Here is an 18539-nt window from a genome sequence, read left to right on the forward strand (position 1 = left end):
TCTTGATCTGGATTTTTATTTTCTGTGCGGCCATGTTGGTGTATGGACTCATTGAGAAACACTGGGAGCTGTTTCACTGCGATACAGGAATTGCGCACTCTTATAACAACCAGGCCAGCCACTATTCCTCACAGTTTATTTGATTAAAAGTCATTTTCTTTGTTGTGTTTGGTACAGCCATGTTGCGTGGGCACTGAGCTCTCTTTGCTCTTTCCTGGTGGAATTGGTGGTTTATGTTTTAAATGGTATTTAAGGGTGTGATCAACTTGTATTCCTTTCCTCTGCTTCGTATTTAACAAGGTAGCCGACTCAGGGAACCTGTACAGGACTGAGTTTGCACCGACACGCCACTGCCGCTCACTGTGAGGGACTGCATTGTGTGGCACTGGCTGCAGTGGTGTGAGTGAGTGAGTGAGTGAATGCCTTCACTGGTGGTAGACTGCAGTGGTAAGTGAACACACAGGTGTGTCGTGACTGAGGGCTGGCATGGGTATGGTGTGGGCTCCCTGTCTCCTCTTTGTCCCTCTCTCCGTCTCCCTGTCTGATTGAGGTGCAGTGCAAGAGCAAACCTGACATACCTTCGCTCTGAGGAGAGCTAACCTGCTACCTTTAACATTGTTTTGTAGGAAATTCTACTACCTCTGCTGTTTTTAAATCAAATTTTACAATTTTATATTTTGCATAGCAGAAGGTGGCATAGATAGTCTCTGGAAAAAGTTAGGCTTTTTTACACTTGCTGGTACACTCTGTGTGTGTGTGTGTGTCTGTGTGTGTGTGTGCGTGTGTGTGTGTCTGTGTGTGCAAGCGGGTTTACCTATCCTTATGGGGACATAATGTCCCCATAACGTGATAAATATCCGTTTTTTTCCCTTATGGGGACCGGTTTCCTGGTCCCCATAAGGGAAAACTCTATTTTATAAAAATCGGTGACTGCTATGAAAAAACTAAAAATGCAAAAACTCTTATATTTTGTTAGGTTACTTATGGTTATGGTTAGGGCAGGGTAGGGGTTAAGGTTGTCATAGTTAGTGTTAGCATTTTTCCCATTGAAATGAATGAGCGGTCCCCATAAGGATATCTTTACCCTACATGTGCGTGTGTGTGTGTGTTTTACATTGTGGGGACTCCTATTGGGATCCCAGCCTCTCCAGCATCTCACTCTGAATCAAAGGGTATTAATATGAAGGTCACTAACCCTTAGTTGCTGTAATAGCCTGTACTCTTCAGGGAAGGCTTTCCACTAGATGGGCAGGTCTAGCAGGACAGAAATGTGGAGACCTGACTTGTTGGAAAGGTCTTCAATGGTGTCCATGAAGGTGCTGGGCTGACTAACCTCTTCTGTATGACCCCCCCCCCCCATTCTGCTGCAGATTACATGGCTGTGTGCTGAATTATACTCCGGTATGTTATCAATGGGTGTGACTCATCTGGCTAACTCCTCTAATTGTTATGGGTGTCCCAATACTTTTGTCCATATGGAGTATGAATACAGACCTGTGTGTTTGCTGTCATCTCAGTTTAGTTTGACATACGTTGTGGGGACCATTTTTTCGGTCCCCACAAAGGAAAACTCAATTTTATTAAAAAAAAATAAATTAAAAAATGAAAAAATAAATATATACAGTATGTGACTGCAATCAAAAAACTAAAAATGCCAAAAGTATTGTACTTTGTTTGGTTACTTATGGTTAAGGTTAGGGCTGGGTAGGGGTTGTCATTGTTGGGATTAGGGTTATGTCCATAGAAATGAATGGACAGTCCCCACAAAAATATGAATATGAGTCACGTGACACTCAGTTGGAAAACAAAATAGTTATAATGTGTATTATTTTAAAAATATACAAACTTGCTCTTTAAATAGAACAATAATTTTGTGTTTACGGTTAGTTTCAAATACTAACTATCATTAAAACTGTGGTTGACTACATGGATTTGGAAAACCAATACTGTCTAGCATCAACCAAAGTTAGCAGCAGTGTCCCAGACGCAGGCGCGCAGACGCAGCTTGCAACTTGGGTGCTTATTGGGACATTATGATTTTGTGTATTCCTGGGTCAATAAGGGAGGGGCTTGTGTTTCACTTCTTCAACCAATCAGCCTGCAGCAAAATCAGGACGTGCTTCGTTTAGTGTTAGTGATAACATGGCGGAAGGCAGCGACAGCTCTCTAGAGATTTTCAGTATTATTGCACATTTTCATGTTTTGACATTTATTCAAAACAAAAAGTGCACAGGCCTGTCAGTATTGTGTCACGTATTAAGTATAAAACTTGGTGATGATTTCAGTTTGTCTCAGAACATTTTGAACATTTGCAGCTCATTTTAGCGATGCCGTAAAAATTCCGTGATCCGTGATCATTTGGTCATAAAATCGTAATCTTAATCATTTCATTTCATCCCTAAGTGTAATATGTAATGCATACATAGTGAATTTCGTAATGTCATTTACATGTGTTAGACTTAATTGTCCATCCATCCATCCATTGTCCAAACCGTTTCTCCTTCTGGGTCGCGGGGGGTCCGGAGTCTATACCGGAAGCTACGGGAACGAGGCTGGGAACAACCCAGGACGGGTGGCCAGCCCATAAAAGCGCACACACACACGATTCACTCACACATGCACACCTATGGGCAATTTAGTAACTCCAATTAGCCTCAGCATGTCTTTGGACTGTGGGGGGAAACAGGAGTACCCGGAGGAAACCCCACGACGACATGAAAATGCATCCGGTCTTGTTTCATCCAATTTACCCTGGTTTGTAGCGGTGCACACAGCAACCCATAGATCATTAGAATTGTGCGCTACCCCCTTGGGCTTCGCTGCTTCGTCGAGATGACCGGCCTCCTTTATGTAAATTACGCTTTTTTAACATTACATTACAGTCAGCATCCCTGGGAAAGGCTAGATTAAATCGAAAGGGGAATGGGATTCAGGCAGGCATGAAAATAAACAACGAGCGACCCGGGAAGCGGGGTCGCGCACGGCGCGCCGCAGCGGAGACGCAGCTGAATAACCTGCGGGCTGTGCGTGTGCAGTGAGAAGGAAAATCGCGCTGTGCTCAAAGCTGTGTAATTATGCATTTGTCACCCCCACCTCCATTACGACGCGTCTAGCCAGATTCAAACCCTTAATTTTCAGGTTATCAGTGAAACTGCTTCGCGCTTTGGGGCATTTCGTGTTAAACCTGCCGATTTTTGTCAGTGACTATCAGACGTAAAAATAAACAGTAAAAAAGTTAATGCCGTAATATTTCTCGCTCAAAGTATTTACGGCTGAATAAATCCCTTTTAAAAATATTTCCTTAATTTTTTAATGACTTTTTTTCTGGACTACCTCTTACTTGTGTAGCAGCGCAGTGACAGTGGGTATCGATGTCTCCTCCAGCCTTCAGGGTTGGCGGGTTGAATCGCAGACACGCTTGTCTTTGTTTCCAGCATAGAGTGATGATGCAATTCCATCACAATAGTAAAAAATACTCCCCTTTTTCATTTAGATATTAATGGACTGGAACGATTGTACCACCCAATATTTAATTTGGCCTAATTCGTCCTCCCCCAATAATTAGATCTTTGTACATAAATTGTATTTGTATATGAAGTTGTGCCTACCCAAACCCTCTTCTGTGTACAAACCTGTACAGGATGAGTGTGGATGGATGGATGGATGGTTGGATAGATAGATATATTTGTCAGAGGTGGGGAACCTGATCCAGGGCCGGTGCAGGTTTTTGGGATGACCTCTCAATCAGCCAATAATAAAGCAGTGGCTCTCAGCTCCAGTCCTGGGGACCCACTGTTATTGGCTGATTGAGAGGCCATCCCAAAAACCCGCACCTCTCTCCATGGATCAGGTTCCCCACCCCTGAGATATTATCTCACGCCTCCACTTTGATGCTGTGTAGTGAAATCTGGTGTTTGCCATAAATAGCCCCCAGTGAGCCAGGCCAGCTGTAGCGCAGCTGTAGGCTGGTATCCTCCCAGCGGAGGCAGCCTTCCAGTCAGCCCGACCACGGCGCCGTGGCAGGACGTTGTTTTCTAAGCTCAAATCGATAGCAGTGGAAGCTGTTCCTGCAGCCATGTTATCCGGCTGGGTATAAATCATTGGTCATAAACCTACGCAGTGCTTTCCTCACTAATGCCATCTCCCCCCTCCAATTCTCTGTAACTCCACAGCCTGCACCTCCCTGCCAGAGTCTGTCCAGCTTTCCTGGGCAAGGAAGTGCTTAAAGCTCAATAGATGCAAACTCCCCGCCCACTACCTCCACTAACACCTTCCAGACCCACCAGCCGTTGAAAATCCGCTCTGATTTACAGCGGCAGGCCGCCCTCGCAAATTGGCCGTTTGCACTGATTAACAATTAAATCGGCAGCACCTGTTTTGTTTGTGTTGCGTGCGGCCTGTCAGTCTCCGCTAATTAGCGAGTGAATCATCGATACAGTTGAAACTGTGATTAGGCGGTAAGCTCTTCTGTGTGCGATTTTTGTTTGCTGAAGTTTTCATTTCACAGCGAATGTGAAATGCACCTAGATCATTTCCTTTGAAATCTCATACTGTTGTAATGTGTAGAGAATTTGCTGTACTGTTTCTCAAGGCACTGAAGCCTTTATTTACAGAATGATCTCTGTATTTATTTCTGAGATGCTTTCTGCAGTGATTGTCAACTGATTACAATCAAAAGTGGTAATAGTCATTCAAAGGACTTTGTTAATTTAATAATTTAAATGAGAGAGAAAATATGCATCTGTCATAACCTGAGCCTGCAGACCCCTGGTTCCAGTCTCAAGGCAGGGGTTCCTTGACATGTGACCCTAGTGTGGGGGGAGGGTCTCCCCCAGTGCAAATTCATGCCCCTGTACGTCTGGCCAAGTTGCGGCACCCCCCCTCCTTGGCTCTGCACTGTAAAAATATCCGCAGACATTGGGAACGCCGGCACGCATGGCTCTCTCTCTCTCTCCCTCCCTCTCGCTCGCTCGCACGCTCTTTTTCTCTCTCTCGCTCTCTCTCTCTCTCTCAGACATCCCACCCATGTGATCTTGCAGGCTGCCTCTGCTCCAGTCAGACTCCAGCTTTCCAACCAGTGGAAGCTAATGAGTCTTTGTGTGGTGGGTGAGCAAGTGGGAGAGAGAGAGAGTGTGTGTGTGTGTGTGTATGTGTGAGTGTGTGAGAGAGAGGGAGAGAGTGAGACGGAGAAAGAGAGGGAACATACAAGCAAAAGAGAGCGTGAGCTTCAACATTAAACAATAAAGCATATGGCACCAGTATTGGAATAGGGTCTGGGAAAGTCAAGTTCCCCTAACCCCCTCTCTCTCTCTTCCTCATGGCCCCAGACTGCAGGGGTCAGCAGGCGTCAGTGGGCTAGAGCAGTACTTCATTCACAAAGCCTCACCGGTTTTTGCATCCCTTCATTTCGTTTGTCTGTGTGCTTTCTCTGTCTTTTCAGTGCTCCACTAAGGAGGCAGAGGAGCTGGAGAGCACCAGCGGAGACGACAGGTCAGTGGCCGTTTCCGGGGGCTACCGTGCCGGTCGTTGTGAGCCGGATGTCCCCCGACGGGGCTCGCCGGTGCCGGGGGGTGGGGGGGGGTGTAGGTTCGCACTGCCTGGCTCTGGCACGCATGACTCGGATTCCGCATGTCACGCCAGCGGCCGTCGACTCACGGGGATGGGAAGACCCTCCCTTACCCTTGGTCGTAAACGCAGTGCTTTATTTCCGTCCAAAGGGGGTGCTGTGCCTGGGGTTGCACGTCATGCTCGCCTTTAGGGACAGCGGGGCATTTAGGCTTCCTGTCTCTGCACGATTTTCTTTTCTCATCATCGGAATTTCTCTCACCCTGCCACCACCTCCTCGTGGCTCTCTGGAATCAGGAGACAAAGGGAGAGCTGCATGGCTCCTGCAGAATAATGAGCACCCCCCCCACCCCCCCCCCCCACCCCCACCCTGGCTGCCTGGCAAACCGTGAAGCAGCAGAGTCTCCTGTCATTACATACTGTACTGTGTATATGATGTCATGCCAGCTTATGGTCTGCCAGGTCCCAGGCTTTCATTATGGTTGGGGGGGGCAGCTGTAAGGAGGTCGTACAGCTTTTTTACTGCCAAGAAATCAGACGCAGCTCCAGAACTGTTTGAAGGCAGATTTTATCTTCTGGAAGCAGGTATTTTATTGCAGGTTCTCGTTTTGGTTGCCTGACCCTAGAAACAGTAAACCAGGTTCTGGTGTCTGTCTGTGTGTGTGTTTGTGTGTGTGTGTGGGTTATGTTTATATTACATTGTAGGAACCAAATGTCCCCCACAATATAATACATGTTATTTCGATGTTATGGGGACCATTTTTCAGGTCCCCACAAAGACCTGTGAATAATGCAGTCAAAAAACTAAAAATGCCAAAAGTCTTGTATTCCGTTTGGTTACTTATGGTTAGGGTGAGGGTTATGGCTGGGTACGCGTTAAGGTTGTCATGTTGGGATTAGAGTTTTCCCCTTAGAGTCCCCACAAAGATATAATCACAAACCTGTGTGTGTGTGCTTGCTTGCTTTCTCAAGCATCAGATCTTAACCCCCCTTAACCCAACATGAGAAATGAATCGATATCTAAACATCAATTAGCAGCATAGCTTCTAAAGTTGTGGCGGCCATTATCAAATCTTGTGACAGTTTAAGAGCTGCTTAGATGAAAAATTTAGTATTATATAATGGGCTTTTGTTTTCATTAGTACGCCGCAGTGTAATCGCTGAGATGTGCTTCAGATATAAAGGTGTGCATGTGCTTGGTGGGCCATAGAATTAGCTTTAGATATGAAATCACTAATGGTACAAGTGTAGTAGAATCTCCATGGAAACCACTTTGGGTATCAAAGCTGGGTGCAGCATCTGCTATGGTCTAAGAACATGAATGGGCTTTCAAAAAGGGGGAACTAATTATGATGATTTTAAGGAGATGGAATTGCAGTGTGTCCAGAAGATGAAGTAAACCCGACTCATTTGCCCCTTCTCTGTCCATCGTTTATCCTGGAATAGCTGTGTTCACTTCCAGGGGTCAGGGGTCATTCAAGTGTGTGTCATAAAGTAGATTATGGAAAGAGTGGCAAGTTGCTTTCGTTAAGGACGGCTTCCATATGTATGAATGACAAAGGAAACAGATAGAAGGAGTTCACACACACACACACACACACACATGCACGACTCCAGGCAGATTTAGGCAAACAGGGTTGCATTTGTATTTGTATGTAATTTTGAATGGGAGCATAAATTTGGAAAACAACAGGACTGTAAGTTATACAGTGTATTACACCATATATTAGTCTGTGTGGTTCTGTTTCTGTTCATTTCCCAGTATAATCCTTTGCTGGGAGCATTGTGGGGTCTATTTTTGTCATTTAGCTTTTGTTTATTTGACATTTCTCTTTGATATAGACCGTGCCGTCAGTTAGGATGAGAGGGAGTACAAAATGAAGAGGGTGGTTTTTTCCCCCTTGGACGGCTGATTCCGTGTTTCCTGGCTGACTTGATAACTCCGTTAACTGACAATGGGTTGAGAAGAACGCCTCCCCTCCCCCCCCCTTTTGGGCAGTGACAGGGGCGGCGTGTGTACACCACCCACCACCCACGCGATCCGCTGGCTCCGAGTCTGAAGCGACGCTCGCATCTGCACTCAGCTGATAGCGCAGCAGCCCGAGCTACGGCTGAAAAAACACCCCCCTAAATGGAAGTCTGGGACCGAGTCGCTTTGCCAGATGCAGACAAGTTAAACCTCATCTGCCCCCCCCTCCAATCTGCTTCAAAAAGGAACCCAAAGGAGAGGCAGCCAGACTCCACAGACCCGTCCCCCCCGAAGCCTCTTGGCGCATCCGTTTCATCCCGGCAGCGTCTGTTTAGACGCCTGGGCAAAATTTAGTTGCAGTTATATTTCAGATAAACCTTCGTATCCTGACGAATTAAAATGAGGCCCATCAGAGTACCTACTACCTGTCTGCTGTTTTTAACCTTTAACTTATCAAAATGAGATTTGAGTTTTTCATTCTCAAGCAGCAAAAGGCTTCTGCAGAATACAGGCTCTTGCTATCGCACCTGTAGTTTTTTTTTTTTTTACGGCTTCTGACGCTAAATTAGAATTTTCAAATCAATGCAGCAGAACTGCCGTTTCCCAGCATCGCCTGTGGTCCAGTTACCAGATGGAAATGGGAAGACTGTAAGGAGAGCCATGGAAACACAACATTTCCGAAAGCCCAGACGCTACGGTTGGGGCGGGGGGGGTGTTGGGCTTCGCGTCCTAAATCCGTTGCACTGCTAATGAGGCGATACCGCCCGTACGGGAGAGGTTCAGTTCCCGCTGCTTGGCTCGAGACCACCTGCCTCCACCGCAACATCTGGACTGTGGATCTGAGGCGGATCAAACGGGCGCCGCATCTCTCTCTCTCTCTCTCTCTTGTTTTCTTTAAGCAGCCCTTTTATAAATGCACGCACTGTTTACTGGGGACTTACCGCCGCGTCAGCAGGGTGAGTCGCGGGCTTTCCCACGTCTCTGCCCTGAACCCACTCCAGCAGCATGCCGGGTTAATTAGTTTATTTACACATTGATGTAGATGTTTCTTCTTGCATAGAGAGTGTCAGCCAAGGGCATAGAAGAGAGTTTGATATTGTGAGGGACACAGCTTCGTAATTTAAATGCAAAGGTGTATTTATTTGGGGGGGGGGCAATGAAACCAAATTCAATACTGGGGGTTACCGCCTCCCCCCCCCCCCTCCCGGTTCCTACTGTGGACGCTGTGGCGTCAGCGTGCATGCATGTGTTTAACGTGTGTGTGTGTGTGTGTGTGTGTGTGTGTGTGTGTCGAAATCAAAATTCCAGGCACTCCCTCTACAGGCAGCCTGCTCCCATCTACTGCAGGGAGAGAAATGTAATTAATTTTTAAGTCAACGGTTATTTTCAATCAAGAGACACACTGCCGCGTTGCCACCTCAGATGAATGGCCGCGTTGCACAACCTCCGGTGAGAGTTTCCAAATCCAGTGACAGGTTTTAATGTTTGACTGATTTTTATAAGATTCCCCTAGTGAGCATATAAACAAATGTGCCATCAATTCGTCAAATTGAAGAGGGATGTAGGAATGCTGTTATTGGTGACTTGGGGGGGGGGGACTATGGAGAATTGAGCAATTAGTGTCCCTTTCCCACCTATGATATGTGGTATGAATTTTTTAGCATGTCGCTAAATTTGGGTTCCAGCAGAAGGTGCAGTGCCGGGCCGCTGGTGAACTCTTTCATTCTGTGGCAGGTGTGGACTCGCCACTATGAGCGGCATCCTGAAGCGTAAATTTGAGGAGGTGGAGGCCTCCTCCCCCTGCTCGTCACCGCGGGAGTCCGACGACGACGCCTCCAGCAGCGAGAGCGGCGACAGTGGTGACAGCGTCAATCCGTCCGCCTCGAGCCACTTTACCCGTAAGTTACACCACGCTCTACCATATTTTTTTCCCTCCCTGCTTAGCAAACATTCTTGTCAAAATCGCTAACACCGAATTATCTTTTCGCTGTAAATATTAGCAACAATAACATGAACTGTTTTTGCTAGCTTAACAGTAAATACTCCATAGACAATTTAAGATACTAATACTCAAGTATACTCGTCAGATTCCAATTCTTTTTAATTTTATCGGTAAATTAGGTAAGAGCTAAAATGTAAGGAATGATTTTCACAGTGGCATGGTAAGAGAGATAAGGGCCAATCTACGAGAAGCTCCCTGTTTATGCAGGGCGGGGAAGCTTGCGAGACGGACTTTTGTTTTGGAGACACCTGAGTGAGCGTCGGCAAGCGAAGCGACGGCCCATAACGATAAACGAGTGCTCTGCCAACAAGAGGCCTCGGACTTTTCTAGAAGCACCTCGGCTCAGTGAGCCGATTGTTCCGCTGCGGCCCATTAAATGGAAGCGTCCGTCAAGTCCCTGCAGGGTTAAAGGAGTCACATCTTCCACGGTCGAACAAGACAGCCCATCACTGTCTGCCGTGCTTTGATCTTTGGGTCGTGGCCCTGGGGCAACTCCTGACCCCACTCCCCGTCTTCCCAGTGGCTCACGGTTTTGTTGTCCAAAGCGCATCCTAGCATCCAGGATGCACCACAGACTCCTTGGCATGTCCTGCAGGGATTGTGGTGAGGAGGGTATCTCAGCACCCACGCAAACTCGAGAGTCGAGGAGAACATTGTCGATGCTTCCACTGTCCTCCAGTTAATTCCTGCCCTTCTCCAAAGAGCTCCCTCCGCTGATATTTCATTCCTCGCTTTCACTCTCTCTAATCTTACTGGTCATTCACCTCGCGGTAGTTTTTCTGCAAGCATTGCAGAGGATTCAGTTTTTGTTTTTATATAAAATCCAATTCAGCATGGCTGGGCGTTCCCCATAAGCTTAGACTGGTTGTGTAGGTGGATACTGGGGAAAAAAGTGTTTCCTAGAGTTTCTTGTGAATATAGCCAAACAGATTTTATTTTTTTTTCCAGTAGCCTGTCTTGGCAGTGCCTCTTTTTTCATCTACGATTTTAGGAGACATGTAATGAAACCAATGTTATGCTATAAACTCTGCACCTGGCCAAGAACCCATACATACATAACTCAATAAGCATGGTTCTCTGGCCACAATATTCAGCCATTTAAAGGCGCAGACGGATGAGGGATGTGGTTTGATTGCTTCTGATAGTAAGACGCACATACTCTTCAAGTCCAGATAACCGACTTAAAATTATGCAGTTAGAATCTGATTTCATCCTTAAAATTGTTTTCTGATCGATACTGCCAGTTCTTTGGAGAGATTTTTTTTTCCTCCTAATATGATGTGTTATAGCATCATGTAAATATTTGTTGTTATAAATTGTGATGGATTAGCATCGCATTCTGAGTCTTCCCCGGGTTATGATCTTCATAAGTTCTTAGTATCCACTCTCAGCTTGCTGTTATTCCATATCGGATAATCACTTATGGAAAATCAATGTACTTTAGTGCATATATATATATATAGAGTTTACAATATAAGATCTACTAAGTGAAGCTTGGGTATGACACCAGAGCTGTTAAGCTTTTGTATATTAATGTACAGATGGTGAACTTAGCAGTGGAATTGCTAATGTTTTTCAAAGGTACTGCAATCGTGATGATGTCACAGTTGAACCGGAGCCTTCTGGAGGTTCCTGTCGGCAGGGTGACTCGCTGGAGCGTTGTGTCTGTGGGGACGTACATCGCCCTTGTAGCATGGGGCACATTTTCAGCTGTCTAAAACAGATGGTTGGCAATTTGTCCTACATCAGGGGGAAGCTCGTTGAAAACCTGTTCAGAGTTCTCACGATCCAAATTAGAACCAGGGCGATTTTGTTTTAAACCATCCCCCCCCCCCCCCCCCAAGAGGATGCTACTGAAAGGTAACATTTAGGCGCATTGAGAGGTGGGGTGTCTTAGTGATAACAAATATCCTCTCACACTGCATATGGCGTGTCAACAAAAGGGTCCTCAAAAAGGTCTCATGGTGGGGGAGGGGGGGTTGAAGCTGTCTTCATATTTTTTTACTGACTCATAAAGCAAATAGCCATGTTGTAGGGAGAGTGAGGTCAATTTCTGCAGCTATCAAGCTGTGGAGCAAAATATCAGTATCAGACCAAGGAAGGGCTGACAGCCAATTAAATTGAGCAGTCATGCTTTTAGAAACAAATGGTACATCGTGTACATTATTCTAACCACTATAATACATCCATTCGTCCATCAATCTTTTATAACTGCTCATCCACCACAGGGTGGTGGGCAGCCTGGAGTCGATCCCAGGAATCCTGGTGCATGCTGGGGGAGGCGCCAGCCCATTGCAGAGTGCACATACTCTCATGCGCCGCGGGTGATTCGTAGACGCCAATTAGCCTGCGTGCCGGAGAAACACAGTGTACGCTCCGGAATATCATGCAAACTCCATACGCACAAGCGCTGGATTCAGACTCCCAGTCCTGGAGGTACAAGGCTATGGTGCTACCCACTGAGCCCCCATGCCACATAATATCATTGGTGGATTTGGGTGCTGTGGCTGTAATCAGAAGGTTCCTGGTTCAGATCCCAGGGTTGGCAGAGAGATTTTACCACTGGACCCTTTACCAAGGCCTCTGACCCTGCTTTTCCCAAAAAAATAAATAGTTCACTACCTTGGATTAAAGTATCTGTTAAATAATTGTAAACAAATGAATGATAGTGAAATTAATATTCCTGTCTTGTTCCTTCCATATAACTGTTGTCGTATATTACAACAGTTAAAATCGTAGGGGAGACTCATAGCTACACACACCTCTGGTTGTGGGTTCAAATCTTGCTCCAGCTATCTGTATAGTATTTCTAATGCTCTTTCTGCGTTGCGCAGGTTTACTCGCAGTATAATACTCTGTGTTCTTTCCATAGTCCAAAGACACAAACCAGGAATTGGTACCTGGTTACTCTAAATTGCCCAATGTGTATGTGTGTGTGCACCCTACCCTTGATTGGCATAGGGTCTAGGGCAGGGGCACTCGATTGGTGGACCACATCCAGACCAAAACAGTTTAATCAATGCTAATCTACAACCCCCCTCAGAAGTTCAGAAAATGTAATCCTGTGCATCCTGGGATTGACTCCATGTTCTCTGTGGCTTTGCACTGGATAAGTGGTTGGAGGATACACAGATGGATAAGAAAAAAAAACAAATCTGTTGACTTCTAAGGCTCCTTTTATGTAAGACTCTGATTTTAGCCTAGACCAGTTGATATTAATTGACGGCATGAGGCAGTGACGGCGAGAGTAGGAGGACGATGAGTTCCACCAGCGTCTCTCTTCTGCGGATCCCAGCTGCCTCCATACTGAAGAGGGAGAAGCGGATGAGGACCAGGAGCGTGCACTTCGAGAAGGTGACGGTCTACTACTTCACCCGGCGGCAGGGCTTCACCAGCGTGCCCAGTCAGGGTGGCAGCTCCCTGGGCATGTCCAGCCGGCACTGCGGCATACGCCAGTACACCCTGGGCGAGTTCGCCCTGGAGCAGGAGAGAATCCACCGGGACATGCTGCACGATCATCTGAAGGAGGAGAAGCTGAACGCCATAAAACTGAAGGTACGGGATACACCGTGATCTGCAGATCTCCAGCGTTAGTAACACGAGATTTGAAAGTACGAAAACATGGAAGCTCCGTAGACGACTGCTATCAGCGTTTATCGATTTTCTTATCAATACTATGATTCGTATCACATAAACGAAAGGTAGACAGCTGTTGTCAAAGTTATTTTTATGCTGTTATGTCGACTATATGCGAATTTGATAACACTCTACCTAAGGGGGTACAACTAATGTAGTATTAAGTTTTCAGTTCTGCAATAATTAACTACAAGTACATGTGTTAGTTCCGTACTGATCTAATGTTCAGTCATCATTAATGAATTGTAAATCGTGATTTTTATCTCAAGCAGTTACTGTATTTGTTACTATTTCTAATTCTGTAAACCATTGTGAACTACTGAAGAAACAGATAATGAGTAACACGTGTGACATACTTATCTCATGCTTATTCATCATTAATGAATCATGATTCAGTATTGTTCAGTTGCTATATTTGATACTTATCTGTTAATTCTCTAAACTTTTGTGAAGGAACAAGTAATGAATAACACAAGTGAAATGTCAAGTTTTTTCATTGTTAATGAATCATTTATCTGAAGTACCTACTATATTTATTCATAATTTGTACTTCTGTAGTAACTGAGTTACTACTAAGTATTTCTGCTCCATCGAGTAAAGTGTTACTGTGAATTCTTTTGGATCTGACCGGACCAAATCCACCCGCTTCAGCTGACCAAGAATGGTACCGTGGAGTCTGACGAAGCTAGCGTGCTCACGGTGGACGACATCTCGGACGATGACATCGACCTGGACAACACGGAGGTGGACGAGTACTTCTTCCTGCAGCCGCTCACCACCAAGAAGCGGCGGGCCTTGCTAAGGGCCTCAGGGGTCAAGAAGATCGACGTGGAGGAGAAGCACGAGCTGCGGGCCATCCGCGTCTCCAGGGAGGACTGCGGCTGCGACTGCAGGATCTTCTGCGACCCGGAGACATGCGCCTGCAGCATGGCAGGGATCAAGTGCCAGGTGGGCGGAGCCAGTTGGGCTGCTGCTGCCAAACAGCCCACACATCTACCCATCATGCATTGCTCACAAGGACGATGCTGAAATCCATGTGCTCACTATACTATATGAATTGCACGTCAATTGAACAGCGCTAGTAAAAAAAGATTACCTCCTTGTGACTGAATGTTTAATAATGTGATGCAGAAATAATTTCAGTTTTCCTTTAACAAACTCCGATTTAGTCGTTTACCATCACACTGAGATCAGAGTGAAGGACACATCATTTAATCATTAATTACACTGGGAGAATCATGGTCCATCCGCTAGATGAATGAGTGTTTCATGTAGGTTTTCACGTTTGTTCTTTTGACCCTAGGTGGACCGCATGTCTTTTCCGTGCGGCTGTACAAAGGAGGGCTGCAGCAACACGGCAGGAAGGATAGAGTTCAACCCCATTAGGGTACGGACTCATTTCCTGCACACCATTATGAAGCTGGAGCTGGAGAAGAGCAGGGAGCAGCAACAGGCCTCAACCGCTAATGGCGGTTACCATGGAGAGGCCAACATGCACAGCAGCGCTCTGTTACCGGCCCAGCACGGTCTGGAATATTCCCTAGTGGACGCCGTTCCTCAGACAGCGATCATGCACCTCCAGGCGGCCGAGGAGATGGACGAGCCCATAGAGGATGAGGAGGAAGAGGAGGAGGAGGATGATGACGACGAGGAGGAGGACGAGGATGAGGAAGATGATGCCAGCAGCTTGTGCAGCGGCCTCACCGACTCCAGCACTCAGAGCTTGGCTGCCAGCGACTCCGAAGAAGAGGATGATGAAGAAGACAAGTCGGACAGTTTTGAGGACACCTCGATCACGTCCCCAGGGTCCCACAGTGAAGCTGTACCTCTGTCCTCTGTGTTGTGTTACTCTGAAGGTGCAGTGGTACAGGATAACCACACCAATGGGAACTGTTATTTTAGCAGCACTCCACCAGAGTATTATCAACTGGAGACCGCAAGCACTGCGTCCATCAATGCGACAGCCAACCCCACCAGCGAGTCCTACGGTGAGGTCTCCCCGTTCCAAGACGGGGTCCCCAACGGCAACGGGAATTTCAACGCAGCCTCAGAGCAGTACCCAGACTACAACGGGCAGCCTGAGGAACCCTATGTCAATCATTTCGGCTTGGCAAACGGCACGTCCACGGTCATTGTCCGCTCCCCCGATCATGAGGACAACGTGCGGCCAGGTGGGGTGTATCGCGAGCAGCCGGGAGGTCTTGCCCAGGTGGAGTTTCAAAACTATTTGAACAATAATTCCCAGGAGCGCTATGTCAGCAATGGGAATTGCTTTGTGGCTGAGAAGGTAAAAGAAGTTACCAGCGGCATGAATGAAGTCCCACCTCTACCAGACAGCAGACAGAACCCTGCAATACTAGAGAGTTTCCCCCAGGTTGCACCAGTTTAACATACTTCATATGTTAAGGATTTTTGTCATTTTTATTATAATTTTTAAAGCCATCATGGTCCATTTAATGAATTGGTAGTTATGAGATTAAACAACTCCAGTGTAAGTGGAACCTTGACTTTTGCTTAAGGTTTTTTACTTGTATTTTAATTAAAAGGGGAATGTTTTCATTATTTATACTTTTGTCCATTTCAAATCGAGTTTATAATGAAGGGACTGTAGTCAAACAGTCCCGTTTTAAGTTTTTAAAGTTCAGTTAAATGTTTATTTGATATACGACACTGAAAGACCATTAAGTGTAAGCTTTAGACCTGTGCGGTGTAAGTAACTTGTAAAATCAAGGTCAATGTTCTAGTTTCCATCAGATATAGTGAGATCTTTTATATACGTCCATGTGTCGAGTGTAGGGAAAAAAAGTACTCTGTGCTGTTTATTTACGGAGTTATTAAGTGTATGTAAAATTATAAATGTTTTGATAATTAAAAGCATGTTATTTTTCATCTGTCTAGCATTAATGGCAAAGCTGAAGAAAGGGGTTCAAAAATCTATTCAAAAATTGTAAGCTATATCAGTTTGATGTATAAGCAGTATTTTGTGTTGTTACATATGTGCTTTTTTATTCTTGTATATGCATGATACTTCAGGCTTAAAGACATATTTTTTTATGTTTAACGCTTTTGGTTCAATTTCCAGAAGCACAAACTGATCTGAGTTCTCTGTAGGCCTATGTAAATCGAATCCGTATTTGAATTTGCACTTTTTAGACTTAATTCAATTCGGAGAAGGGGTAGTCGCCATGGAAATGTCTTAATTGCCAATACTTGAACAATAATAGACAGACATCAGTAGGCTACTTTATTTTTGCATTGAGTGATCGGTATATTTTACACACATTCACATTTATTGTTTAAGATCGCAAGCAATGGTTTAATTTGAAACTTTTCTTTCTGAAGGCATACTTGATGGAGAAGGAGAAATAATCTCAAATTCAACATTTCTTTAAGATTAGCATATCCTATACTTACAGGGATTTCCTATTGTAGCACTTTGATATACATTTAATACTGTCTTTATGAAGTGTTGCACCTTACGGTTTTCAATTGGATATGTTGATTAAGCTGGCCTGTGGGATTTAACCAAACTTTAAAAAGGCATGGGCCTATATGCTTGAGAATGTAAGTGCAAGAAAGCTTGCAAAATGCTGTCAATAATTGAAAAGGTCTGGTGTGTGAGACCATAGTTCCTTCCAGAAGCAGTACTGTGATGTTTAATAGATGTACGAGAACCACAAACATGAGGGTGACTGCTAGCACGTGCAGTAGCAAAGGTGGTCATGTGATCATGCGATACCTACCTGTGGTCATGCCATACAGGAGTTCAGCAAGGAGGCGGAGCCAAGCTAAACAGAAATACTTGTTTTCAACTGTTAGATCTTTCTATTGTTCTAGAAATGCTTCTTTGCAGTGAGAGCTTTAGATGTAAATGGGAGAAAGTATTTATATTAAAATGAAAAAATCTATTTCTTGTGCAATAGCATTTACAAAAGAGTGCAATGGATTTGCTTTATGTTTACAATGGCTTCTACTTCAATACTTTTACATGAATTACACTAATTTTTAAAATATCACGACCTTTAAGATAATAAAACGACAGTTATATTATATGATGATGCCATACATTCATAGTCTATATTAAATTTGACACAAACGGATTTTGTAGAAATACACGTAATTGACTTTAGAAAGCACTCAAAGTCTGACAATCCTCGAGTATAGTAGTATATTTGTATGTAACGAGTATGCCACCCTGGTTATCTCATACCTTTGTAAAGTCACAGGATACGAAACAGCTTCGTAGATGGATAATCGGGATTTCAGAAAGGAAAAAGTTGAATGCTCCATCAGATCAGATTGAACGAAATGTTCATACTAAAACGATAATTCGACTCGGGAGACAGCAATAGTGAAAACAGCCTGTCACGGGGAACATGCCCTAGGTGATGTATTACTTTGTTTTGGCATAAGTATAAATGTTGTCAAAATCAATAGTTTGCTAACGGATAAAGAATAAACGGGTTGCGGAAAGGTCCGATGACCGTCGATGCTATAGTTCGTCAAACCCACCCCCCACTCTCACTGGATCCTGGTCTTTTATTCCGGCAATGTGCCAGCGGCACATAGCCCTCGGGTACTCGCTGTGGAGCTAGAACGCGCGTGAGCCGCACTGACGCTGCATCCAACTCTGTGTTGCTCTGCTGTATTGACGATTTTTTCCCCCCCTGTATTTATTATGAATGATGCCGAAATGTGTATTTATTGTGATTTATTGCAACAGTCTGTATTGATAAAAGGTCCGTTTTCAATATTTCAATATTCCTTATAGTGAGTTTCTTTCACGCTCTGTGTTTTGTGTGCCTGTTTTGTTAATGCAGCTTTTCAATGAAAATTGGTATATATATTTTTTTTTGCACAGATAATTCTTAGCTAGATTTTATAAATTTGTTTTGGTTTTTAATCACTTGTTAAAAGCCAAAATATCGTGGTTTACTTTTTGTTTTTCCACCAATGAGACTTTGAAATAAAGAATTCCATTTGTTACATTTCACGTTTAGTGGTGCAGAATCTAACATTTGACAGGTGTTAGCTACGTTTAATCACTTGTGCACCTCAACCTTTCATGCTATAGTATCGCCTCAAACCTTGAAAGATAAAATTGAAAAAGTTAAATTGAAGACCATGTTGTTCTCACTCACAAATTGGAATTACTCTTCAAAGACAGACAAGCGCACTGCGTTGCTTGTGTGTTAACTTGTGAGCTAAGGGCAACAACACAGTCTGTGTCAAGAAACACCGAACTTTGATTTTATGCTCAAAATAATAAGCTTGAGGATCATTTTACCATTAATTTAAATTAATTTGAACACAATATTGCCTATTTAAAACGATTTCAAATTTAAGGGTCTACAGACTGTTCCTGGA

The 18539-nt window shown here is 44.7% G+C and overlaps 1 protein-coding gene across 4 annotated transcripts in view; it reads left to right on the top strand.

Moving 5' to 3' along the window:
* Positions 1-17931, top strand: part of csrnp3 (cysteine-serine-rich nuclear protein 3) — a 31148-nt gene extending 13217 nt beyond the window's left edge. Inside the window, exons 1-6 of one of the 4 annotated variants that reach the window (XM_023803290.2) lie at positions 3006-3023; positions 5441-5490; positions 9269-9432; positions 12832-13091; positions 13824-14120; positions 14476-17931. In XM_023803290.2, coding sequence (XP_023659058.1) covers positions 9285-9432; positions 12832-13091; positions 13824-14120; positions 14476-15561 — 1791 coding nt within the window. In that variant the 5' untranslated portion in view covers positions 3006-3023; positions 5441-5490; positions 9269-9284 and the 3' untranslated portion in view covers positions 15562-17931. Of the gene's footprint in view, positions 1-3005; positions 3069-3961; positions 4458-5440; positions 5491-9268; positions 9433-12831; positions 13092-13823; positions 14121-14475 lie in introns of those variants that run through there. The other 3 variants (XM_023802477.2, XM_023804087.2, XM_023800848.2) reach the window with 3 other exon arrangements.
* The last annotated feature ends 608 nt before the right edge of the window (positions 17932-18539 follow it).

Source organism: Paramormyrops kingsleyae, chromosome 1 (genome assembly GCF_048594095.1).
Source record: "Paramormyrops kingsleyae isolate MSU_618 chromosome 1, PKINGS_0.4, whole genome shotgun sequence".
Lineage (NCBI taxonomy): Eukaryota > Metazoa > Chordata > Actinopteri > Osteoglossiformes > Mormyridae > Paramormyrops > Paramormyrops kingsleyae.